General features: G+C 47.4%; 1 protein-coding gene across 3 annotated transcripts in view; it reads right to left on the bottom strand.

Moving 5' to 3' along the window:
- SPAG9 (sperm associated antigen 9) overlaps positions 1–27441 on the bottom strand; it is a 1633747-nt gene that overhangs the window by 1218207 nt on the left and 388099 nt on the right. For all 3 annotated transcript variants that reach the window (XM_085617154.1, XM_085617155.1, XM_085617156.1), the window contains one exon: positions 8872–8929. In XM_085617154.1, the coding sequence (XP_085473280.1) occupies positions 8872–8929 (58 nt within the window). The remainder of the gene's footprint in view (positions 1–8871; positions 8930–27441) is intronic.

Genomic DNA, 27441 nt, shown 5'->3' with positions numbered 1-27441 from the left:
GAGAGAGTCAGCAAGTGAGAGAGAGAGAGAGGGAGAGTCAGTCAGTGAGAGAGATAGAGTTAGTCAGTGAGAGTCATTCAGTCAGTGAGAGAGAGAGTCAGACAGTCAGTGAGAGAGGGAGTCAGTCAGTCAGTCAGTGAGAGAGTCAGTGAGAGAGAGAGTCAGTCAGTGAGAGAGAGAGAGAGTGTCAGTGAGAGAGAGAGTCAGCTAGCCAATGAGTCAGTGAGAGTCAGTCAGTCAGTCAGTCAGTGAGAGTCAGTCAGTCAGTCAGTGAGAGAGTGAGAGTCAGTGAGAGAGAGATTGAGAGTGTCAGTCAGTGAGAGAGAGTGAGTCAGTCAGTGAGTGAGAAAGAGTGTGAGTCAGTCGGTCAGTGAGTGTGAGAGTCCGTCAGTCATTTATTTAGTCAGTCACTGAGACAGACTGCTAGTTTGCGGAGTATAAACTTGGGTTGGTTGGATGATCAACCATAATTCAACACTTTTCATAAATATACAAACAGGCTATCCTTCCCGAAAAACAGAAAACTTCATGGTTTTAGCAAAAAAGGTTGACCGTTTTCACAAGTGCCCTTCCTCACATTTCCTTCTGTGTTTTCCCAAAGGCAGGCATGCATATAAAATAAAAAACAGTAAATCGGGGGAGGGGGGGGGTACATGGACACATATGTGCATGCCTTGCCTAATGAAAATGTTCCCCGAGGAAAGATGAATTGCTCTCTAAAAGCTTGCAAACAACAAGCATTTGCAATGCAACTGTCTCGCCTTTAGGATCTTAAAAGTATTTAGCCATGCAGCACATTATCCTGGGTGTTGTATTAACTCTTCTCATTTAGCCTTACACAACTGCTATAACCGGATGAAAAGAGCATTGTTCTCAGTGGGGCGCCATGGAAAAGGGTTGGTAACTGTTAGTCCCAAACAATACAGTTTTATAAAAACCAATATGCATTGACAAAGCTAATGCACTGACAACGTCAAAAGGCTGGCAGCATTAGTCGGACCAGCTAGCTTTGCAAATGCTTGTGTTGCCTTGTCAGGGACATGGAGCAGCAGAGCAAAGTGAAGGTAAAGAACAGTGTGGTATGAAACTGAAACTGATCATGAGCAATAGCTAGTCTGAAACAGAAGCGTGTTCTGTACTCGAAAAAGACACGAGCCGAACTTGAAATATGATCTGCGTATCAAATATGATCTGCGAAACTCGTTATGGTTTAAGATCAGGCTAACCTTCGCTGGAATGTCAAGGTTGAAAAAACACTGGCAACAACATTAGGTCTGGCTTTAAAACGGCCAGAGTTTTCGGTTTGTATAGATTTAACTCCTCTATATGCATGGACGGCTTGAACTCCAAGCCATAAGAGTAATTGCGCAGCTTAAATAATGTTCTAACCAGTAAAACGCTCTTACATTTTGCGCAGTGGGGTCATGGAACCCATTCTACAAATTTCAGAATTAAAACTTGCACTGGGGGGAGGAGCCTAGCGCGCAACCAAGATGGACGCGTAGGTGCGAGGCTCCCGAGGACCTCCGCAACCTCCTACGTTTATCCTGTCTTCATCATGAATCGGTTGAGGGGACTGTGTCGGTGAACCTGAGCCGAGGTGGTACCCGTTTTCCGTTTTTGAATCAGACCCCGGGGGCCGGGGTGAGCATCGACTGAAGTTTGCGGCCTTCTTCTCTCCTGACCCCGGACTCGAGTTTGGGGGTGACCCAGTGGCGAAGTGAATTACAACGGCGGGCCGGGCCTGGCGAGTGGCGCACCCCACACTTTCACATTCGCTTTTGAGTCCCCTTGCCGTCATCGCGAGTGGGACTACGGCGCTTCTTTGTGTGGTGGTGGCCTCGCTGGGGGACCCTGCCTGCCTGCCTGCGGGGACCCGCTCCGCCTTCCTGAGGTGACCCCCGGGGCTCACGGCCTTGATTGCTTGCTCTCCACTGCGTGACTGGCGGGGATGCGAGATACGCGACGATGGCCACGAAGCAGGATGGAGATCGGCTGAAGGCCAAATCGACCCGGCGTGGCACCGCACCTCAAGTCAACATTATGGATCGATACACCCTCCCGAAGGGGTCTCCCGGCGGATCGCACAAGTCTTCCGAGTGTCCCCCGGATGCCCCGGATTTGCCTACGGATCTGACTTTGCAGGACGTCATGGGCGCCATTGCTGAGATGAAGACCTCAGTAGGCCAACAATTCGACACCTTGGCGCACAAACTCGATGCGGTCCTCATCGATGTCAACCTTGTTAGAGCAGATCTATCTAAGACAAATGACCGGGTTGACTCCTTGGCCCATACCGCGTCGGGCCTCACGACTGAGGTCGCGGCCCTTCAGACGGAGGTGCGCCGGCTCCGGCAGGCAAGTGCGCTCACGGATCGGCGCCTGGAGGACTCCGAGAGCAGGGCCCGGAGGAATAACATTCGCATCATCGGAGTGCCCGAGGGACGGGAGGACTCGGCGGCGGATCTCTTTGTGGAGGACCTGATTTCTACCCATCTCCAGCCTCGAGGACTGAGTAAATTCTTCGCGGTGGAGAGGGCCCATAGAGTTCCTGGCGGCAGACCGAAGGTCAGAGCTCCTCCGCGGCCTCTTATTGCCCGTATCTTCAACTTTCGGGATAGGGATGCGATTTTGCAAGCTTCCAGACTGCAAGGGCCGCTTAAGCTGGAGAACATGGAGGTGAACTTTTATCCTAATTTCACGCAGGCGGTCCAGAAGCAGAGACGAGTTTCATGGGCGTTAAGCGGCGGCTTCTAGACATGAACTTAAAATACGCCATGCTTTTCCCGGCCAGGCTGCGTGTGGAGGCTGATGGTCGCACTCACTTTTTTGACCGTCCCGAGGTGGCTGGGGACTGGTTGGACGCTTTGTCTGGGGGACATGATCGGGATTGGATGGGGGCGGCGGGAGGAGAGTGCCCACCGGACCGGGTATGAGGTATTGACACTGGGGCTCATTCTTGATGATGCCACCTTTCGGCCAGGCTTAGGGTTTCTTGACTGTTGTGTCTTGTTTCCCCTCCGTTGGAGGTGGTGCTGTGTCTCGAGGGGGTTCTCTTTCCTCCTCTAGGGGGTCTTTGTAGTTTTGTTTACACAGGGGCGACAGGCACACTGCAAGTTGGGGGGGCTATTTGGGCTCATGCAGGGGTGCAGGGAGGGGGGAGTTTTGTTTGGGATGTTGGGTTGGGGCTGGGTATTGTTTATTTGTACCACAATGCAGAAGTATTGTTGTGCTATCGCTAAAGTGCTCTCTGGGGGGAGATTGATCGGTTTTGGCTATGATGGGGGGTAGGGGACTGAGCCTTTTGTCCTGGAATGTCAATGGACTGGGGGACAGGATAAAACGGGGAGAGGTCCTGCAGTTCTTAAAACGAATTTCACCCGATATAGTATTTCTGCAGGAAACACACCTCATTGGAAACTCCTTTCGTGCCATGAACAGACGGGGCTATCGCCTTGCAGCCCATTCGGGCTTCACATCTGGTTCGAGGGGTGTGGGCATTATGGTTAAAACCTCGCTCCCGTTGGAGGTTGATGAGGTGCTCCATGATGATAGGGGACGATATACGGCTCTGGTGGGTAGATTGGAGGGTAAAGTGATTGTTTTGGTTTCTGTTTATGTCCCGCCAGGGTTGCAGACAACTACTTTTGCTGATTTGGGGCGCCTTCTTCTTGGCCTGCCGGAGGGGATTCTAGTGGTTGGGGGGGATTTTAACGCTGTAATTTCCGGAACTGAGGATCGTCACCCTCCCAGGGATCTCCCCCGTGCCCAAGCTTGGTTATCTGGCCTCTTAGATACCCTGGGGCTGGTGGATTGTTGGCGGCTGAAACACCCTACGCAGATACAATACACCTTTCATTCCGGGGCTCATGGTAGTCTTTCGAGGCTTGATTATGTTCTGATGCCAGCAGCACAGGCAGGGAGGGTCGGGGAGGTACGACATCTGGCTCGGGGTATTTCAGATCACTCCCCGCTCCTGTTGTACTTCGACATTGTCCCGAGGGGGGAGGGGAGGGTGGTCCTGATTAATTCCTGGTACCTGCGTGACCCCACAATTCGCGCTGATTTGGTTAAATCTCTTGAGCGATATTTTGAAGACAATGTGGGGTCTGTGTCGTCTGCGGTTTCTTTGTGGGAGGCGTTTAAGACGGTACTCCGGGGGGAGGCCCTGTCCCTCATTTCCCATTCCCGGAGGCGCGAGCGGGAGGAGGTGACCCGTATCGAATCTGAGATAACTGAGTTGGAGGGTGATCTGGAGTGTGGGGTAACGGATGATAAACTGCATGCTCTCCGACTCAAACAGGCGGACTACAAGGCCCTAGTCACGGAGGCAGCCAGGGGCCTGAGTAGAGAGCAACAGGGGCGACTGTATGATGTGGGTGATAAGGCTGGTAAATTGATTGCGTGGCTGGATAAAAAGGAGAGAGCGAGTCGAGTTGTCCCGTCGATTGAGAGACTGGATGGTGTGTGTGTCACTGAGCCGGAGGAAATTGTTGAATGTTTCGCTGAGTATTTCCGTGGGGTGTATTCCCCGGTATCTTCCCGCTCGGAAGAGGATTCCCATGACCTGCTTAAAGACATTGCGCTGCCTTCCCTTTCAGAGGAGGATAAATTGTCGTTGGACGCGGCCCCGACATCTGAGGAGATTGCCCTCGCCATACGTTCGGTCGCCTCTGGCAAGGCCATGGGTCCTAATGGCCTTCCCATTGAATTGTACAAATTACGACCGGATACGCTGGCTCCGCATCTCCGCGCTATGTTCCTCGCGGCCCGGTCGGCGGGTTCCCTCCCGCTGGACCAGCGTCTTGCCACTATTGTGGTTATTCATAAGGAGGGGAGGCCGCGGGATCGGGTCACATCTTACAGGCCCATTTCGCTGTTGAATGCGGAGCCGAAAATTCTCGCCAAGGTGCTGGCTAATCGGCTGGTTGGCGTGGTGTGCGATCTGATCCACCAGGACCAGTCCGGCTTTATCCCTCATCGCAACACCGCGCTTAACTTGCGGCGTCTGCACGGGGTGCGCGAGGGTCCCGTTCATACGAGAACCAGCCATTTTGGCGTCCTTGGACGCCACTATGGCGTTCGACACGCTTGAGTGGCCATATATTTGGGCGACGCTGGCTAAGTTTGGGTTTGGCCCGGGATTCATTGGCTGGGTGAAACTGTTGTATTCCGGACCGCTGGCGCAGGTGGCGGTGAATGGTAGAGTATCGGCGCCGTTTGAGCTGGGCAGGGGCACGCGGCAGGGCTGCCCGCTGTCGCCGCTCCTTTTTGCGCTTGCCTTGGAGCCCCTGGCGGAGTGGCTACGGTGGCACCCTTCGATTCGTGGTCTCCGATGGACCCCCGAGTATGAGGATCGCGTATCCCTTTACGCGGACGATATTCTTTTGTACCTTGCTTCCCCGCCCAAATCACTGATTGTGTTAGTGGATGTGTTGCGTTCATTCGGCCGCAACTCCGGCTTAGTTATCAACTGGGCTAAATCCTGTGTGTATGTCCTCTCTGGGGAGGCTCCTATCCTTCCGCGGGGTTGTCCTATCCAGGTTGCTCCGCAGGGATTTAAGTATCTGGGTATCTTTATTACCCTGGACGCTGCAGCCCGATATAAACAGAACTTACTCCCCCCCCCCTCCAGCGCTTGAAGGAGGATGTGGCGCGTTGGAGGCGCTTGCCGCTCTCGCCGCTCGGCCGTGCGGCCCTGTTTAAGATGATGTCGTTGCCACGTTTCTTATACGCTTTACAAAACACGATGGACGTCGTCCCGGCGCGCTACTTTCGGGAGGTGGAGGGTCTGCAGCGCCACCTGTTTTGGGATGGGAGGCCGCGTATCGCCCTCGCGAAGCTGACGCTCCCGTGGTATGACGGGGGGGTCGCCCTCCCAGACATCAAACGGTATTACTGGGCCTCCCAGCTGGCTGCGATAAACCACGGCCTTTATGGGCCCGCCCTTAACCCGGCTTTTGAAATGGACAAACTGTTACTGCCGGGTGGTGACTATAATCGTGCGCTTTACTCTACATCGCTCGACGCACGTTTGACGGGCCCTACGCGGGTCGCGGTACCGGTGTGGCACGCGGCAAACTTGGCTATGGGGTGGAAGGATCGGTTGACCCGGGCGACGCCACTGTATGCATCTGAGCGACTGGGCTGCTTGTGGACCTCGAAAGGCTTTGAGAAGTGGGACATGATAGGCATCAGCAGGGTGGGCGACCTCTGGACGAGGGGGGGATTCAAAACGTTCGATGTGCTGCAGAAGGAATTCCAGTTGCAGGACAGGGAGTACTTCCGATATGTACAGGTTCGTCACGCGCTGTGTTCTGTATTCCCGGATGTTGCCTCCATACCGGAGTGCTCCCCTCTGGAAGATAGAGTGCTAGATGGGCATTTACCGGATGGCACTATCTCATTGATTTATAAGAAGCTCATCAACGATCGCTCCGGACTGCTGACTGGCCTTCGTGAGGCATGGGTCGCCGATGGCTTGGAGCTGGATGACGAGGACTGGGTGTCTGCGGTGGCCTCCCCGAAAGAGGTGGCCATACCGGCCCGCCTTCGCTTCGTCCAGCTCAAAATACTTCACAGGGTCTATGTTTCGGGGCCGGGTCTGATGCGTATGGGATATGCCGTGGATGGACTGTGTAAGCGTGGGTGTGGTTTGTTAGGGACCTTTATCCATATTTTGTGGGAATGTCCGGAGGTGGCGCGATTCTGGCGTGGTGTATGCGGTGTTGCAAGCGGTCACGCATGTGGCGCTGTTTCCCGAGGCTAGGAGATGTCTGCTAAATGTGTGGGAGCCGACTGATTATACGGTGCCGCAGACGTGGTGGGTGACTCTGGGATATATGGTGGCCAAGCGCAACATAGCACAATTGTGGGGCTCCCAGAGGTCACCAACGGTTTCGGTGTGGAAGGACAACATGGATTGGTGTATGTTTCGGGAGAAGGTAGTGTATGTGGCGAGAGGTAAGCCTGGGAAATGGGTGAAGGTGTGGGGCCCCTGGAACTCCTATCGTGGCGGGATTTGTACCCCGCCGCTGACGCCTGACTTGGCAGTGGCCCAGTCTCCCTAGTCTGCTTGTCACCTTGGTTCTGGGCATTGTGTCTACTTTGTTTCTGTCCAGGCCTGTCCCCCCCCCCCCCCCCTTTTCCTGTGGATCGGTAGGGTCCTCCCCAGGGGAGCTCATAATGCTGCTTTGACTTTTGCTGCCTTGTGGATTTGTTTGTGGTTTCTTATAAAAAATGGAACCATCATTTGGGGGGTCCGGCCGGTGTGGCCGCCAACGCTTCCCTCGACTTCTGGGACCTTTATCACTTGCCGCTTGTGTTTAATGACTGTATTTTATGCTCTCACTGTTTGCTAGCGGCCGGCCTGGAGGTTGTAGGCCCATCTTTGTATATCTTTTGCATTCTGTAATAAAGGTTTCAAAAAAAAAAAACTTGCACTGGTAGTTCTGTACAGTCCAGCACCCCAAGCATTCTGAAATCTAAGCAGCTTGTTATGAGTGACGCGGTAATTGCGTGCCTAGACCACTAAATATCGAACGTGGAGGTCTTTAAGTCACAGAATAAGTGCTAACTCAAATATGCGCGTAAATCTTCTGCCGTCAATTCTGTGTTGGGTGACACCACAGAGGAATAATGTGCCATGAACACAGCATGCATGCTGTTCCAAGTTACACCAATGCGTCAGTGGGGTAACAAAATCTTAGCCGCCACCCCTCCCCCCTTGGACTGTAAGGGGGCCCTCTACAATCATCTGGCCTTGTGCTGTTTTCAAACACCTTGCCCTTGCAAGGATGTCAACGTGTTCTGTAGGCAGGGAGACATCACCACATATGAAAAAACATTTCAAATGTTGTTGATTCACAAAATTGGTTGGTGATATGGAGAGATTCCAGGGCACAGACATAGCATTATAAGCATATCAAAGATAACAGTGATAACAGTGAGCAAAAATGCTGCCGATGTGCTATTGAAAAGTCAATTCGCAACACACCAATGGATGTTGTTACTGGTATTTTATCTTTCATATTTCTCAGTTCCATCATATTCCTAGTCTACGTTTCAATCAATCAATCAACTTTACTCTGAGGCATAATATGCGGGGCAAGTATGCGGGGCAAGTATGCGTCCAAGTGAATCCCCGCTCATACCTCTCTCGCAGCCAGTCCTCGAGTTTCTAAACATGTGAGGATTTTCAGAGCAAGCGTTTTGGGTCACGGCTGCCTCAGCCAACCGGCGGCACTGGCTGATTGTTCGGAGGTCGACACTTTTGCCTCTGGTCTCTCAGCAGGGGCGTCCTTTGACTGCAATGGCGGGGCGCGGAGGCAAAGGTGCTAAACAATGGGCTGCCCCCCGGCTCCTTCTTTATCGACGATAACTGGCCAGCCTCCCCCCGCGGCTTGAGACAGCGACAGGGAGTCAGACCATTAGCACGGCGCGCTAAACGTAAACAAAGCAGGTCATGATTTACACGAGTCCTATTGCATTGAAGACACAAAAAGACACAAATGGGAGTGGGAGCGAGAAGTCACAGACTGAGGGAGGGGTCGGGAGGGGACTGGGGGGGGAAGACGGGGAAGAAAATAGTGTTAGGAGTAAAGGGGCCAGTAGCCGTGGAAGGATACAAATGATGACTGAGGAGGGACTAACAAGCCTCAAACCAATCGGAAGGCAGCATTTAAGACAAAAGCCAATGGGCAGAGAGTGGGCGGAGCTTCCACGAAGCTTCCACACTACAGTGTATACTGCATGCCTCGCAAAGCAATGGCAGCACATTTGTGCTGCATCGCTAAGCGAGACCTAAAAAGGAAACGTTTGGCACCCTAAAGCAAATTAGAAAGACAATTTCTACAGTTTGGAAGTACTTACTTTGTCTCCAGCAACTGGGTGTTTTCTAGAATTAAATTTTCAACTTCTCGACCCATGCCTAAAAAATAAATTAAATAAAAAATGTAATTCACCAAGGATTCACTTATGAGGTAAATGATAACATGTTATAATAATAGCTGCTCTTTTATCAACCTTTTACTTTATGGTTCAAACCTTTTTGTTTGTTCATTTTAGTCAATAACACATATGCTCACCTACATCCAGAGGCAAGGTCCAAACGGAGAAAGGAGGTCTCTACCACACAAGTGATGTGCCTGTTGTCACACATTTGGCAAAGCGGGGTGACAAGTTAATAAAAGTTTCTATCTATCTCAGTGGTCACGTGCAGGCTCAAGTTGAGTTAAACAAAGAACTTGGAGGTATTTGGGGCAAGAAAATTTCCTGAAACATCTTGAGAGTAATTGGAGGCATTAACCCCACATTTTTTCGAATTGGGACTGTTTGTTGTCAAGTGAGGCCATGCGTTTTTCCATTCCTATAGTATCCCAAAGTCTATATAGCCAGTCTTTAAGTTCTAGCGTGGCATCAATGCCCCACCTGGGTGTGAAGACCTGTTTGGCTGCACACAGTGATGGCCTTACCTTTAGCAGAGCGCAGCAGGTAGGTCAGAGCATGCAGGAGCCCTTGCAGTATGTAGCTGGGAAAGTTAGGGACACTTGTGTCAAAGATCTCATTAATGCCTTTCAATACGTCTTCTCAATATCATTTGAATTTAGGGAAACAGCGCAGGTGGTGTTTTAGGGTTGTCTGTGTGGTCGCAGTTGAACCAGCAGTCCTCATTGCTTCCCTAGCCCCATTTTGATATTTTCTCTGGGGTGCAGTTTCAATAATGTGTTATTTTGAGCATCGCCTCCTTGTCCTGTGAAGTTTATCGGTTCATTCTTTGGAAGTGAATGAGTAGTGCAGCTCTGCTTCCTATCTCGGTTGCGCAAGGAATTTGGTGGAGTCTGCTGCCTTATTCAAAAAAGCCAATGGGTCTGAGAGCAATCTTCAACTATAATCTTCACTATACTGACAGAGACCTGAGAGCAGGCCCTGGTCTCCGGTTCTCTTGGTAAGTAATTTTTAATATTTTGTTAGGAGTCTCTAAGTTGATTTATGCGTCACGGGTTGAATGACCCAGTGCTTAATGGCGGCATAGAGCCAAATTTCCTGGGCCAGGATCCCGTTTTTGGCCTGCACTTTTGAGACATTCAGAAGACTCATGAAGTCTACAATTGTTTTGCATTGCCCTGCCTGCTAAGCGTGGAATGTTTTACCTGTCCTAGCTGTGCGAAATACAGGGTTGCCAATAATGGGGGCGAGGGGAGAAATAGGTGTGGAAGAGGTGAAAAACAGGTGTGGAAAGGCCTCTTGGGAGCCCAACTCTGCCCCACACTTATATTGTGGCCTGTACTACTGGAGATATCTATATACCAGGGGGCCTGTGATTTTTGGGGAGCCAGGGAATTTTCCAGATATGAATTGCAGCAATGCCTTGGCTCTATAAAGCACCAATGCTTCTTTGAGAATGGTCTGTGCCACTCAAACATATAGCATAGTTTATTTATTTTATTTATTTAGGAGTTTTATGTAGCGCTAGCCAGACCCGAAGGTATCGGAGCGCTTTACAACAAAAGTGATGGGAAACACAATACAAAAATATAACAATAGTGTACATATTGACTTGTTGCGAGTCGAAAGTCTCAGCCTTGAAAGCAGAGGGTTTCAGAGTAAAGGGGAGATATACCGAGTGACTCTGGGGGGACTGTTATCATGGGAGAGGGGTGGACCAGGACTAAGAGTTCTTAGACTTGAGGTGGCTGCATGCTGTGAAGGGCAAGAGTCTGCAATCAAGCGGCAGCTATCCATTCGGTAGGTAATGATTGAGGAGGAGGTCTTTGTTAAATTCAAGAGACAGTTCAAAGGAGGGGTTAGTCCTGATACGAACTGGGATGGAATTCCAGATTCTAGGAGAATTTCCGGAGAAGGATCGAGAGGAGGTTTTTTGTTTGCGGGTTTTCGGGGGGATGAGGAGTAAGGTGCTGGAGCTCCTGAGGTTCCTTGTCTGGCCGACTTTTTTTTGCTTTTGGCGGCCAGGTAGACGGGTTTCCCAGTGTGCAGGGCTTTGTGCGTGAGGCAGGCAGTTCTTAAGTTGGCACGCATTTCGATAGGGAGCCATTTTAAATCTCTGAGTGCCGGTGAAATATGTTCAAATTTCTTCACTCCGGTGACCATTCTGGCTGCTGCATTAAGAGTTACTCTCAGAGGGGCTAAGTGGGATTTTACTGATCCAGTGAGGGTTGCATTCCCATAGTCCAGTCTGGATAGTACCAGGGATTGAGTGGCTTGTTTGAGATCACTGGGAGGGATGAATTGTTTTATTTTGTTGAGCAGTTCAAGGTTGAAGAATGCGCTCTTGGCGGAATTCTTAATGTGTTTGGTCATGTTCAATTTTGGATTCAGCATGATTCCCAATGATTTAACTAAGCCGGTAAGGGTGAGGTTGCAGTTGAGAGCATCGATTGTTTTTATCCAGTCTGTGACTAGGGGGTTTTGCTCCTTATTGGAGATGAGCACGATTTCTGTCTTGTCCTGGTTCAGTTTCAAGTGGTTGAGTGTGAGCCAGTGTTGGACTTCCCCTAGAGTGTGGTTTAGTTTTTGAATGTCTTCCAAAGAGGAGGTTTCAAGATAAATCTGGGTGTCGTCCGCATATAGGTGGAAGGGGATGTTTGCTTTTTTGAGGATGGTGGTGAGGGGCTCCATGTAGTAGTTAAAGAGTTGCGAAGAGAGAACTGATCCTTGCGGTACACCTCTGCTGACGGAGTGTGAGTCAGACAAGAAGTTCATGATTTTTATTCTTTGTTTGCGGTTCTGAAGAAATGATTTGAACCATTTAGGACCACCTCATCTGCTCCTACCCTTTCTTGCAGTGCCTTGACGAGTAGATTGTGGTCAACCATGTCGAAGCAGACAGCATTGATCCTGGTCGATGTCGTCTATGACATTTACGATTACTGTCTCTGTGCTGCAACCTTTTCTGAAGCCCGATTGGTGAGAGTCAAGAAAGTTGTTGCAGTTCATGTGTTCGGTAAGTTGAAGGAGGACACATCTTTCCAGGGTTTTTGCTAGTAGGGGGAGGTTGGAGACGGGTCTGAAGCTGTTCAGCTCATTGGTGTCCGATACCTGTTTTTATAAAAGTGGTGTGACTTGGGCGATTTTGAGACAGTCCGGCATGACTCCGGTTCTCAGGGAGCGATTTATAATCGTGGTCCAGATCGGGGCTAGGGTGCCGTTCAGCTTTTTGACTAGTTTGGCAGGAATGGGGTCCGAGATATGAGATGAGGGAGTGAATAAAGAAAAAAAAATTTCGATCTCAACTACAGAGATGGTGTTGAAGGATTTCCAGTTGTTTGGGTGGAGCTTGTGTGTAGTGACTTCTGTTACTGCGATTGAGCTGCTGCAGGGGGGTATGTCGCCCAGAGAGAGTTCAATTTTAGTGATTTTGTCCTTGAAGAAAGTGGCAAAGTTGTCACATAGGTCTTTGGAGGCCTGGAATGAGGAAGCAGGGGGTTTGGAGGTTTGTTGTCTGATGAGATTGTGGAGTTCTCTCGGTCTGTTTTTTGCGTTGTCGAGAGCACTGCAGAAGAAGGCCTTCTTTTCCTCCTTGATGTGTTTGTTGTACTTCCTGCATACTGATTTGAGTCGATTGAGATGGATTGTGGACAGGTTTTTCCGCCAGTCTTTCAGCTGCTTTTAGTTCACTTCTTTCGGAGTTCATGCCTATGTTGTACCATGATCTTGATGGGGTGTTCCTGACCCATATTTGTTTGAATAGTTGGGCTGCTAGGTAGTAGTGGGTGAGATGTGGTACCCCCAGGCCTCCCTCCGCTACAGACGAGTAGGCTTGTTTCCGAGCCATGCAAGGTTTTTGCCTCCTCAAATGTAGGTTTCGATTACGTGTTGTAGTTTACAAAAGGAGAGTGGGTGTAGTTGTAAGGGAAGGGTTTGCATGATGTACAGTATCTTAGGCAGGAGCGTCATCTTCACTGCAGCAATCTTGCCTAACCATGAAAGCCCTCCATCCTCCTAAGTTTACAGGTCTAGGCTGGCTGTATCAAGAAGGTCAGCATAGTTAAATTCCGACATTTTCTCTAGCGACTGGCATATTTTGAGCCCTAGATTTGGCACCCAGTGGTTTGCCCACAAGAAGGGAAACTGGCGCTCTAGGTGGAGTCTATTTTGTTGAGCAGACGTGACGTTACAGGCCTGTGATTTCTCGCTATTTACTTTAAACCCTGAAGCAGCTCCGAATGCCTCGAGCTCTCCCTCAGGGGTTCAGAAGGCAGGACCACTGCTGTTGTGTGAGTGCCCCCAGAACATTGTCCTACTGTAAGGCTATTTTGTGTTCTTGGTAGTGGACAGTAATGCCTTTGATTCACATGGATTTGTTCAGCAAAGGGCTCCATGTACAGGGCAAACAGGAGTGAGGACAGAGGCCTGCCTCATCACATGCCCCAGGCTTTAGTGAAGGCCTGAGAAGTTAGGCTGATGACTCTCATCCTCGCCTTGGGGTGAGGTTGGTGTCACTGCACTTCACCCAATTTTGAAAACGCTCTCCCAGGCCTGCTCCCTCGAGCATGCTCCAGAGGAAGGGCCAATGCAGCCGGTTAAACACATTTCCGGCTTCTACAGACATGATACGTGCAGGAATGCAAGACAGGGCCGCCTTATCTATAGGGTGAAATAGCCACTTAGTGTTATCGCTACAACCTCTATCTGGTATGGCGCCAGACATTTTGCGGGAGAGTTTAATGCAGACATTAACCATATGTGTAGTAGTGAGTAACAGTCACCCTAGAAGATTATGGGACAACGGGAGGGACAGTTACCTGCTGTATGTCGTCACCCCGCTGTAGCGTGGTGTGGTATAAGCCCAGGTGTGTGGTTGAGGTTGGATAATATGAAACAACTGGGAGGAGAACATAGAACTAGACTACTCCCTCCATGGAAGCCATACATACTATCAGGGTAGAGTCTGTGGCTTTGGGCATGGTAGTAGGTTGGGAATGGCAGGCATGTGGGCAGGTTGATATGTTAAGTGACAGTGTCCATGCCCAGTGTCCCCCACAGTCAACCACAAATGAGGTTCAGGTGAGGCACTCGGCCTTCCAGGATGTGTTGGGTGAGGTGTGTTGGGCAACGATTGACTCGGGGCAAAGCAACTAACTGAGTCCTGATCGTGGGTTGCAGCACAAAGTTGGAGTTGTTGCCGGAATGCTCTTGTTGGCTTTCATCTGCTTTTGGCTCCGTGTGTTTCTCCTGAAAGTGCAGCACTCCTGTTTGTCTCCAGGTTGTTCAGGTACCATTTCTCCAGGTCGACCATGTTCGGAAGCGTGACGGTGGAGTTCCTTAATCCCAGAAATTCTCTGGATTCGTCCATAGTAAGGATCATGTGGGTTTCATTGTTCCACATAAAGACTAGGCGGAATGGGTGACCCAGTTTGCATTTGATAGCTTGCTCATGGAGGAATGTGGAGGTGATATGAGTGAGTGACTTCGCTGAAGTGTGATGGGGGACAGGCCTTGGTAGAGTACTAGTTTCACTCTGTCAAACAAGACGGGGCCCAGGTCGCGCACCACAGCTATAATTGCTTAATTCTGCAGACACTGGTTGACACTGGTAATAATTGTTTTGTGTAGTGGCTGAGGCAGTGGGCGGCAGGCCCATTCTGTGAGTGCAGTTGAGCACAATGTCTGTCCCATCCAATTCTGGAAGTACATGGTGGAAGAGGCGAACCCTGTTCCCTCCCAGGTCACCAGAGTCTGCTAGAAGAGGGACGCCTTTGATTCTGACATTGGAGCAGGGTGGCAGGTTTTCTAGATCTTCCAGATGGATTTGTAGTTCTGAGTTCCAGCAGCTCACGTCTACGGTGGTCGAGCTCATCCTCTTCAGTGACATTGGTGGTTTCCAAGGCAGCCACCCAGTGACCTAGCTTTTTTTTAAACTTCCTTTAGCTCAGTGGCGGCGGCATCTCGGAGGGAAGCAATGTCATTCTTGAGTTTGCCAAACAGCATTTCCATAAACGCACGAGTGATGGCTGCCTCTGATTCAGCATGATCTGACAGTGGATGATTGTGTGTATCGGCGATCGGGCAGTCTTCAGGTGGGGCATCTTTAATTGGGTCTGGTTTTTGAGGAGGCTTTAGTTAGCATGTCTTTGAGGGTGGAGTCTTTCCTGATCCGCTGTACTGCCATGCTCGCCATGGGATTATGCCATAAAGTGGTTAGCAGGTGGGGAGACTCCCAGGTTTTCTTCTGGTTGTAGAGCCTCCCTCACAATCTGATTACGTGTGTATCAGCCCCGTAAAGTTATCTAAAGGTTAGTGCCCGATTCCTCTCTTGGAGGATTGTGGAAATGTGGATTTTCCTGATCAGTTATGTCCCCTATCTTGGACCCCAACGGTTCTATGTGCATGTCACAAGTACATGTATGTTCCCTCCAGTTCCAGTTTCCAAAACGCAAACATATGTGCGTCCACCGTCAACATGTTCTCTGTCAGATCCGCCATCAATGGGCTGGATATTCGATTCCTAAGTATGAAAGGCCACCGACTTTATATGGCTAAGTTACTCCATTTTTACAGTTCAGGCAAGTAGGCCCGATTCTGTCCTCAAAGCCTTCCCTGCTCTCTGTCTCTGACAGCTTCAGCTTGAGCTCGCATCTGTATCCATGAACTTTGTCCTACTCCCTGTGCAGCTAAACGGTGCCTGCCTCGGCCAGTTTTGCCTGCCTGCCAAAAAGCTGTATTTCACCTTCGAATTATCTACTTTGCTCTTCAGCCGATGCATTCCTGTCTAGTGATTTAGGTAAACATTTCCTTTAGCTCACAAGCAAAGGACTCGGCCTTTCCGTCCTCCTGCAAGTAATTCATAGCCCTGTTGCCATGGAAAGTTTTCTGCCTCTCGCATCTCATATAGACACTTAGACGCTTGTACACGCACACACAGTCAGTATAGAATAGATTCTGTCCGAGAGTCTTTTCTTGTGGATAACATAGTTCTCTAAACATAGGATGTTAGATATGATTTGGGATTAGGTTGACTTGACCCCCCAGACTTCTCGTCTCCACATGTAGAGCTAAATGTCAAGTCCCCTTCACCCCCTAGTTGCACGTCAATCACACGTCATGCTGCTGCGCGCGCATCTATGTTAAGTATTATCTTATAGATCCACCTATGCATGATAATCAGAGCCAATCATGTTTCTTTCTGCTCCTTATTACGCCTAGTTTCGATTACGTACCACTATGTCATTTTCCTTATCAATTGTTACGCCTTTTGCATTCGTTTCATTGTAATGTATGACCTATAAAAGTTACTTCTTGTCAATAAAGTACTGTACTTCACTTCCTGAACCCTCGTGGTGACGGAACCTGAAGGCCGCCACTCGAGTCGGCCATTTTGGAATAAAGCCCATTCAGAAAATCTCTTATACCACGGATTCTGCCTCTTGTTATTCTGAGCTATTTTACTTTATTTTAGATTCCGTATGAAATTCAGTCAAGGTAAAAAGAATATTTACCACATAATGGCGCCCGAACAGGGACACTTTCTCATCTCACGCGCCGGCGGTGCGTTGCAGGCCCGGTCTCCTGCCACAGCTGGACGGACCATAAACGCGTACCAGCAGGATTTCCTGTAAGCTCCCTCCGGTCAAGCGGGGGCGACTGAGGCTGCGATCAACCCAGACGAGGCGGTGAGAAGTGCGAAGTATCCCGACCAGAGCCTAGCTGAGAGAGCAAGATCCGAGGTATACAGAGGCCCACCAGGTTTTCGAAATCCCGATGTCCAGAGGGTCCGCTGTCCGCAGTCATCGAGCCCGTTCATTCTCTGAGGCCTTCCGTTTCAAGGAGCTACTCGGTGAGTACCATCGCCGGGGAGGCGTGTTGACAGCACATAGGTTGTGCCGGTCAAGACGGATTTGGGTACACAAATCCGGTCTGCACTGTTTAGCAGTGTATATGTACTGTTTAGCAGTATATCAAGTATTCCGAAGTATTCAGTTATTGTCAAGAATTCAGCTTGGTGATTAGTTATGCAGACTGTCATCATCGTCGGTCATTTTTTTAAAATGTTTAATGTTTAATGTTTAAAGTGTTCAAATGTCTTGCATATTGTGGTATGAATGACTGTTCATTGTTCACTGTTCATTATTGTGTTTTTTTTCGTATTAAGTGAATTCAAGAGTAAGTATCAGATCAGTTGTCAAGATGCCGCTCTTCTCGAAGTTAAGACAGATTACTACCCGAAAAGGGGTGCTTGAAGAAGCAGTTCCTATTCCTCCTAGGGACACTCCAGGGCATTTTATGTATCACAAGCATGGCTTAGATGCCATATTGTTTCTTGATCTATGGGTAGATTATACCAAGGGATTGCCGGAAAGTCAAAGGTGGCCCGCAGCGGGAACCTGGGATGCAGAGTGCATCATGAAAGTGGAGGAAGAGTTATGGAAAAGAAAAGTCAGACAGTCACAGAAAGACGCTGTTGAGTTATGGCGTAAAGAATCTCATAGACGTACAGAAAAAGCACGTAGACAAGAAGAGAGGAGTAAAGAGAGTTCAAAGGAAGTTCAAGAAAATATATTAATTGAGGAAGGTATCCGAGTGAAATCAGAACAAGTAGATAGACAAAGAAACGCTCTTATGAGTGGTATGTATCCCCTCCTAGCCGAAGGACTACCTAAGGCTGTTCCAGAGATGCCAAAAGACTTGCCACCCCCATTATTTCCAATTAAGGTACATCCAAAAGGGCATCCCAGAACCGCAGAAGATGTTTTTCTTTCCTCATATCTAGATGACGCAGCTCCCGAGTATGCTAACCCCACACCACATAGACCGTCTGGCGGAGGGGTTCAACGTCAGGATCAGGTATCTGTCCCCGTGCAACAGCAAGTCCCGACACGAGCTCCGGCAAGCACATCTGTTTCCGCATCTGTCCCCGCAATCGATTCTACAGTGGTATCGACACCTATAGTTGCTGTATCACGTTCGACGAATCCATTCACACCCGACGCCCCTGAAGGGGCCACGGGAGGTGCAAGCAATACTTTTACGCCACCTAGAATAAATAAACTTGTTTTTCAAGAATCAGCGCATTCACGTACACCCAAATTCGTAAGTGAACGTACGCTTAAGGAACTCCTTATAGATTGTAGATATGACCCGGTGGTCGGTAAAGAGGACGAAATGGTCCTGGCATCATTACGTATCAGACGAGCCGCAGAGTATTTAGCGAGGTTACCAGGAATGACTACGCATCTAGATAACATATATCATTTTGTCCAAACAGGGCGAGACCCAGAATGTATTAACAGAGCTATGGAATTCCAGAAAGTAGAGATACAGGGGGAACTGTTACGTTTCCTCATAAACTGTGTGATCAGAAATCAAGACCGACCGGGGGTAGACCCGAATGCAATGCTTATGCTTACAAGATGGAGCCAGAATATATCAGAAGGAAGACACGATAAGAAAAACTGTATAATAGCCATGTGCCGAAAAATCCGTAGAGAAATAGAACGTATTTATGAAGAAAGATTGGAAACAGACGAGTTCGAGCAAGATGAAGTGTCCGAATCAGGGAATTCCGCAAGACAGTCAGAGACCATAGCCTACGTAGGCAGAGGAAGATCCTGTGATAATACTAGATGCTTTTCTGATCCCATACACTCTGTATGTCCAAATAATAGCAGAACGTATCCGACGCCTGTAATAAATTTAAAGTCTCCTGAACATTTGTTCCAAGCCGCAGATAAACTACTACGAGAACGAAGGGGTTACCACCTCCTCGATTCCATGGATGAGCAAGAATTGGCCAGATCAGCCGTTCACTGGATTGACAGTCCTGAAAAATACGGTGATGAGACCGTAGCACACACGTTTTTTAACCTTAGTGCAGATGAACAACGTTTAGCTGGAATCTATATGATTCAGCAACTCCTTATACTATATAAGAGCCAACATGCTGACCCTGGTCCTTTACCTGATATATTAACGGAACTACTCACGAACAGATGGAGAGGTTCTAGTAACAAGTTAATTAAGGAAATATTAGTGTCACGTAAACAGTATGTCCTTTTTGTAAGTCCGGATTCTTTCTCGCTGCCCCGCAGAGAAAGAACGCCGTATTATATGGATAGACAAAATCCCTTACGAGAAGTGCACCCAATAAAAGGCGAAGACAATGAGTTTCACCGTGTATTTGTATACACACCCATATCAAAAATTGAATTGTTAGAAATGAAGAAAGTAGTACCAAGTCATGACAAAGACCCAGCGGGTTTCCACCGAGAAATTAAGGACATGTTGCTGATGGGAGAGTATACCTATCCTGATATTATGACGATATTAAAGGTGCTCTTACCTGCTGGCATTTATGAAAAACTGAAAGAAAAAGAGTGGGAAGTGGGAGACCAAAAGATAGATTGGACAGCATTAGAAACGGAAGAAAAGGCCCGAGCTGCAGGTTCAGGGCTCGGGGATAAAGTCAAAGCATTACCAGGTTTACTAGTACAAGTACTGCCACGTTTATTAACTACGAAAAAGGAAGATTGGGGTGCAATCACGGCCTGTAAACAAAAGCATGATGAAGACACAAGTGATTATTATGCCCGATTTGAAAAATGTTTTGGAATAAATAGTGGTATAAAAACAAGTAGTGAGTCGTATCCACATTTATTTGTGACAAAATTAGTAGAAAATGCATTACCTCCAGTAAAGAATAGAATATTGAAATTCGAGAGTACCTGGCAAAGTAACACTCCTTCACAAATGCTACAAATGTTACAGTATCATTACAATAGAATTAGAGATGAACAAGAACATGAACAAAGACGTATGAAAGATACAAAAATGAAAATGCTAGTGTCTCAGACAGTACCGGCTGAAGGACATAAAAAGGGTATGACACAGTCCGATTCAGCAGGACCGGTAAAAGGGACATGCAATTATTGCAAAAAGCCAGGTCATTACGTACACGATTGTCCAGTTTTAAAACATAATATCGCCATAGGTAAAACACAAGAAAGATCACGGCCACTCAGACAAGATCAGAATGAACAAGGAGCTATGCCGCATTCCCAGGCCATGCCAGCCGCACAACAGCCAATACAGTTTGTGCCAGCTGCACCACCGTTGCCTGTTACTGCCACACAAACCACAACACGACAAATGTATCAGACTGCACAGTATGAATATCCTGAGTATCAGCGTTACGCATGAACCAGCCTAGAGAGGGAAGTTGACTTACCGCTTATCGAGATTCCTATAGATCAAGAAGGACCTTATGTACATAGTGAATTATTAGGTCAAGATAGAAAATTCTTACTCGATACAGGGGCAAGTCGAACAACTATAAAACGTAGTGAAGTTCCAGGGGCACCCCTCTCAGGCTCTCAAAATGTTTCCCTTGGTTTTTCAGGAAAACCTATTGTTAATGAAGTATCGCAGCCTCTTCCACTTACGATAGGACCTTTGACACGAACTACAGATTTATTGCTTACTAAATCATGCCCAGAAAATCTGTTAGGAATTAAAACTCTGAAAGCCCTAGGAGCCATAATATGTTGTTCTCCGGGAGGAATAAGGTTGTTTTTACGTGATTTTAAAGGTCACTATGTGTCTAGAGACATGGATCCCCGACTACAGACTTTACCAGCACATCTATGGGCACAAGGCCCTACTGATGTTGGTTGCATGAACATTACACCATACCGAGTTACACTCAAGGCAGGAGTGGTATTACCACAATTGCGACAATACAAGTTACCGCAAGATGCTGTAGTGGCTTTGCTGAAAATCATTGATGAGTTAATTGCCCAAGGAGTAGTTGTAGAAACAGACTCCAATGTATGTAATTCGCCGATAATTCCGATTCTTAAACGAACTGACCCTACTGCTCCGCCAGTATACCGATTGGTTATTGATTTGCGTGAACTAAACAAGTGCATTGTGCCACAATTTCCTGTGGTCCCCGATATATCATCATTATTGACAGCAATTGATTCCGAAGCAACATTCTTTACTGTAATTGATCTCAAGAATGCCTTTTTCAGCGTCCCAATAGATCCGGAAAGCCAATATTTGTTCGGATTCAGTTTAAATGGGCGCAGCTTTAAATTCTCACGCGCTCCCCAAGGATTCACAGAAAGCCCCAGCATCTACAGCCAAGCACTGAAACGAGAACTTGACAGTATCCACATGCCAGTCAACACTGCACTGCTTCAATATGTCGATGATCTGCTGATCACCGCGAGAAGCGAACCTGAATGTGAAAAGGCTTCTCTGACAGTTTTACATTTTCTAGCCGACAAGGGGCACAAGGTGTCTCCTTCTAAGCTGCAATTCTGTGTCCAGCGAGTTATTTATCTTGGTCACTCGCTGTCCAAGGAGGGAAGGCAGCTTACACCAGATCGCATCCAGTTAATTGCTAACATGTCAATACCCCAGACACAAAAGGAGGTGCGGGCTTTCATAGGCCTCACTTCATATTGAAGGCAGTGGATCCCTCAGTACGCATTTCTAGCAAAACCACTCATTCAGTTAACCACACAGGAGGCAGCCACATCGACTGTTCTCCCTTGGACTCAGGAACATACACAAGCTTTTGAAAGCCTAAAGGAAGCTTTATGCCAAGCACCTGTTTTAGCAACACCATGTTATAGCAAACATTTTACACTCTTTGTTACAGAACGCGAAGGTACTGCCTTGTCAGTACTCACTCAGGAACAAGCAGGATCACGCAAGCCATGTGCTTATTTTTCCAGTACATTAGATCCCGTAGCTCAGGCTTTGCCCGCGTGCCTGAAATCAGTGGCGGCAACAGCTTTAGCAATCAGACAAAGCGATGCCATAGTGTTAGGACATCCATTGACAGTACAAGTACCACATGCAGTAGAAGTTCTTGTGAACCGAACACAAACACAACACTTGACCATAGCAAGACTTACCGGTTATGAACTGACATTGTTTCAGCCACACATAGAGATCCGACGGTGTAATACATTGAATCCTGCTACACTATTACCTGTAATTGGAACAGACCCACTAGCTCATGATTGTGTTGAAATTATTGAAATAAAGACGAAACCTAGACAAGACTTGACAGACGTTCCATTGTTAGATCCAGACCTGACGTTGTATGTAGACGGATCGTGCATGAGAGCAAGTACAGGAGACTTAGTGGCCGCGTATGCAGTCACAACAGACACTGAAGTTATTGAGACAAATTGTATAGATACTTTGTCAGCCCAAGCAGCAGAACTTATTGCTCTAACACAAGCCTGTATTCAAGCCACAAATAAGAAAGTTAATGTATACACTGACTCACGTTATGCATTCGGAGTTGTACACGACTTCGGCGTGCTGTGGCGAGAGAGAGGTTATTTAACCTCCCATGGTGCCCACATTCAGCACGGAACCCTCATTCATGCCTTGTTAGACGCAATACATCTACCAACTGCCATATCGATTATGAAATGTAAAGCACACACGAAGGTTACTGATATCATTTCTCAAGGCAATGATTTAGCTGACAGAACAGCTAAACAGACTGCTCAGAATCGCACATTAGACATGACAAAGCCAATAGTTCAGACACCAACACAGTGTATGACAATTAAGGATCCCGCACTTGACGTAATTGACATACAGACACATGCTACTGCAGAAGAATTAAAGAAATGGACTGAACTAGGAGGGATCCAGACAGATCAGGGATGGATGACGAAGGAGAAATCTGTATGGTTTCTTCCTGACTCTATGGTCCAAGCCATTATAGCTACAATTCACAGCCCAGCGCATTTAGGAGAGAAAGCTATGCTAGATAGCATTCAACACATTTGGTTCAACAAACATTTACGAGCAGCAGCTAAACAAAAAGTCCGTACCTGTATGATATGTTGTCAGTTCAACCCAGGAAAAAGTGTTCCCGTAGAACAGGGTGGATTCCAGACTCCTGATCATCCTTTTGAAGTGCTCCAAATGGATTATATCCAGATGGAACGATGTCGAGGATTCAAATATGTTCTGGTAGTTGTCTGCGCTCTCTCCCGATGGACTGAGGCGTACCCAGTATCAGATTACACGGCCCCGACTACTGCCAAACAGTTAGTTCGAGAATTCTTCCCGCGGTACGGTTTACCACGTGTTGTATATTCAGATAACGGCCAGCCTTTCTCATCCGAATTAATGAAACATGTCTCACTTTTGTTGGGATATCAGTGGAAATTCCACTGTGTCCGACACCCCGAGGCAGCAGGTCTCGTGGAACGACATAATCAAATTCTGAAAATCAGATTGTCTAAAATATGTAAGGAGAAAGGTGTTGACTGGATAAGTAGCATTACCAGTTGCACTATTTTACATAAGAATGGTAGCACACTCTCGAACAGGGCTATCCCCGTATGAGGTGATCTTCGGAAGGCCACCAAATATGTGGGGGACGCCTATACCACGTAAAATAACTGATGTTAATTGTAATATGCTGACAGATTACTTGGCTTCCTTGATGTCTGCACTACAATCTTGTCGTTCACAGGTAGCTGCAGCTTTTCCTGACAACACTGAGGTGAAACCCCATGACGTTGCTCCGGGGGATCTGGTGTTTGTAAGAAATTTTGATCGGAAGACCCAGTTGGAGCCCAGGTGGAAAGCACCGAAGCTAGTCCTGCTGACCACAAGAACAGCCGTGAAAGTTGAGGGCCGCAAGGGCTGGATACATTCCAGCCACATTAAGAAATTTCATGGACTATCCTCGGATATAGACACTGTGCCCTGCACTCCCTCACAGACTGATTCAAAACTTCCTTTTGTTGAACAGAATGACTCTCAGTGCTATAAATTAAAGCTTAGGCCCAAACAGTCGAGCAATTTGATTGTTTAAGTCCTCTCCAAGGTGAAGCGGTTGAATTGTCTCCGACATGTATCCCTTGGACCTGAGTAGAGAAAATACCCGAGAAATGTTGAAACGACGGGCGTATTGTAAATCACTGCGTAGCTACTGTATGAGGACATTATTAATTTTGTTTTTATTGAGTGTTTTAATAATTATTACGAGTGTGATTTTGCACATATATCATCCTATTTCTAGACATGTTTATAATGTTGCTGCTGAACATTCTTTTAGTGACCTACCGCCACACGAATTATCTTATAGACTTGCGCTGCGCAATAACACCTTCATTAGTATGTTACATCATTCCCATCAGACTAGTAATGCCACCAATTGTTGGGTGTGTGGCCGACTCCCTCCCTATCAGAATAACAAAGGAGTTCTGCCTTTCTTTCCACATCCGTTCACACACAATGGCTCCTGTGGAGCATGGTTTAGTTTGCTAAATTCCATAGACCCAGACACAGCAGTTTATCAACAACATTGGATATGGGGAAATCTGAATCTAGTTTTATTCAAAGTCTGTCATCCTAATAAGGAGGGTCGCCCCAGTAGAACAGGAACTGACCTAGAAAATGAAGTGTATAAATTAGGTAATTTTACACCTAATCTTATGATTCTGAATGTCAAATCCGAAGTTGAACTAATTCTGCCCACTATGTCAGTATTTCCAGTTAAGGGTGAATTATGTGTAAGAAAAGTTGGTTCCATACATATGGGCCATAGCCAATGCGTTACTACAGTAGAATATAGTGATCAAGGTAAATCTTCATTTAGAGCTTCTCGCCATTCTTACTTTATATGTGGTCAGACGGCATATATGCGTCTGCCTCTAGATTGGGATGGTACCTGTTACATAGCATTCCTTTTACCACCTGTTTTCCTAGCTCCTCCTGATTATTATCGAGATGTTCATTTAGTACACAATAGAGAGCGAAGAGATCTCCCAGTTGTCGATTATACTGAGACGGCATGGGACAAGTATGTAGATTTCAATAAAGGCATCTTTCCCTATATAGGTACAATATCAAATAGTAAGCTGATACGCAGACTAACCAAGACTCTTGAAGCTGTAGTAAACAAGACTATAGCCGCCCTAGGCAATCTGACAGAGGAACAATCAGTGATGAGAATTGTTGTTCTCCAGAATCGTCTTGTCCTTGACGTCATCCTGGCCGATAGGGGCGGAGCTTGCAGGGTCATCGGATCCAGCTGCTGCATATTCATACCAGAAAATTCGCCATCTGTATATAAAGCTATAACACGCCTTCATAAGATTGTGAGCCAGATACACGAGAATCCAGGCACTTGGACGTGGTCCGGGTGGTTTTGGAGTGTGATATCAGCCTGGGGATGGAGAGTTCTATCCTTCCTAGGTATTGGCCTTCTTATGCTCTTCAGTTGTTGTTTATGCCTGCAATGTGGACCAGCGATTTGTGGTCTGTGTGCCACATCATGCATTCCATATCAAGGTTCTCGTTCAAAATGCCGGAAGAAGAAGGAAGAAGAAATGATGCTCCATGAGCAAATCGATGGAATGATGAAGATTGATATCTCTTGAAGGGCAAGTAGGGGACAAGGAGGGAATGTGGAAATGTGGATTTTCCTGATCAGTTATGTCCCCTATCTTGGACCCCAACGGTTCTATGTGCATGTCTCAAGTACATGTATGTTCCCTCCAGTTCCAGTTTCCAAAACGCAAACATATGTGCGTCCACCGTCAACATGTTCTCTGTCAGATCCGCCATCAATGGGCTGGATATTCGATTCCTAAGTATGAAAGGCCACCGACTTTATATGGCTAAGTTACTCCATTTTTACAGTTCAGGCAAGTAGGCCCGATTCTGTCCTCAAAGCCTTCCCTGCTCTCTGTCTCTGACAGCTTCAGCTTGAGCTCGCATCTGTATCCATGAACTTTGTCCTACTCCCTGTGCAGCTAAACGGTGCCTGCCTCGGCCAGTTTTGCCTGCCTGCCAAAAAGCTGTATTTCACCTTCGAATTATCTACTTTGCTCTTCAGCCGATGCATTCCTGTCTAGTGATTTAGGTAAACATTTCCTTTAGCTCACAAGCAAAGGACTCGGCCTTTCCGTCCTCCTGCAAGTAATTCATAGCCCTGTTGCCATGGAAAGTTTTCTGCCTCTCGCATCTCATATAGACACTTAGACGCTTGTACACGCACACACAGTCAGTATAGAATAGATTCTGTCCGAGAGTCTTTTCTTGTGGATAACATAGTTCTCTAAACATAGGATGTTAGATATGATTTGGGATTAGGTTGACTTGACCCCCCAGACTTCTCGTCTCCACATGTAGAGCTAAATGTCAAGTCCCCTTCACCCCCTAGTTGCACGTCAATCACACGTCATGCTGCTGCGCGCGCATCTATGTTAAGTATTATCTTATAGATCCACCTATGCATGATAATCAGAGCCAATCATGTTTCTTTCTGCTCCTTATTACGCCTAGTTTCGATTACGTACCACTATGTCATTTTCCTTATCAGTTGTTACGCCTTTTGCATTCGTTTCATTGTAATGTATGACCTATAAAAGTTACTTCTTGTCAATAAAGTACTGTACTTCACTTCCTGAACCCTCGTGGTGACGGAACCTGAAGGCCGCCACTCGAGTCGGCCATTTTGGAATAAAGCCCATTCAGAAAATCTCTTATACCACGGATTCTGCCTCTTGTTATTCTGAGCTATTTTACTTTATTTTAGATTCCGTATGAAATTCAGTCAAGGTAAAAAGAATATTTACCACAGGATGAGAGAACTCAGGCCCATTCTGGGGGGCAGGCTGTATATTCACTGCAGTCCTAGGTCCGACTCTTCAGGGTGAGTCATGTCTAGTTGGGTGTTCCTCGGGGCTCAGTCAGGCTACAACCCTCCCCACCTAAGGCAAAGTCTCCACATCCTGGGGTACATAGAGCTTCCACTTAGCCCCCCCCCCCCCGGCCTCCACAGGCCAATCCCACTCTTGCTCCCCGTAATTGGGGGTCAGGCAGTGTGGGTGGGGTCCTTGCGCCTGGGGCTTCTTCCGCCCCCTGCTGGTGGGTGCAGGAGCTGCAGATGACAGCCAGGAGTGCGGGTTGGCAGAGACATGCTAAGGAGCTGCTGAAAGTCGCTCCATCACAGCTGAATCTTGACCACGCTGACTCAACCTCTTACTTTATACAGCCAACAGAATGAGTAGCTTGTAAACATTGCTTTAAATAGTCCACAATATTAAAATATTTTGAACGCAAGTCATGAGAAAGGCTCAACAAGTAAACTACAAAACAGTCAACACTCACTGAACACAATGTTGTCCAAAACAAGGTATTTAAAAGTGACCATCTAATTGCAAAAACGTTGAAGACTAAACCTTTTAGCCTGGAATATTAAGCATTAAATGACAGCTTTTGAGTTTCAGTTCTAGCCTTGCAAGTCTTCTATGTAAATAAAACAGATATCCACCGAGAGTGAATGTGGAACACCAATCTCTCTGATGTTTCTCAGCTCACGTCCTAAGCAGTAATTCTTTAAAACAATTTATTTTACAATAAAAGAACATCCTACAACATCCCCTAGAATATGACAGAAACTTTTCCAGGGACTACAAGAACATAGGTAGG

The sequence above is a fragment of the Triturus cristatus genome, chromosome 7, assembly GCF_964204655.1.
Source record: "Triturus cristatus chromosome 7, aTriCri1.1, whole genome shotgun sequence".
NCBI lineage: Eukaryota > Metazoa > Chordata > Amphibia > Caudata > Salamandridae > Triturus > Triturus cristatus.
The sequence above is the reverse complement of the archived record's forward strand: the minus strand, read 5'-3'. Positions and strand labels throughout refer to the sequence as shown.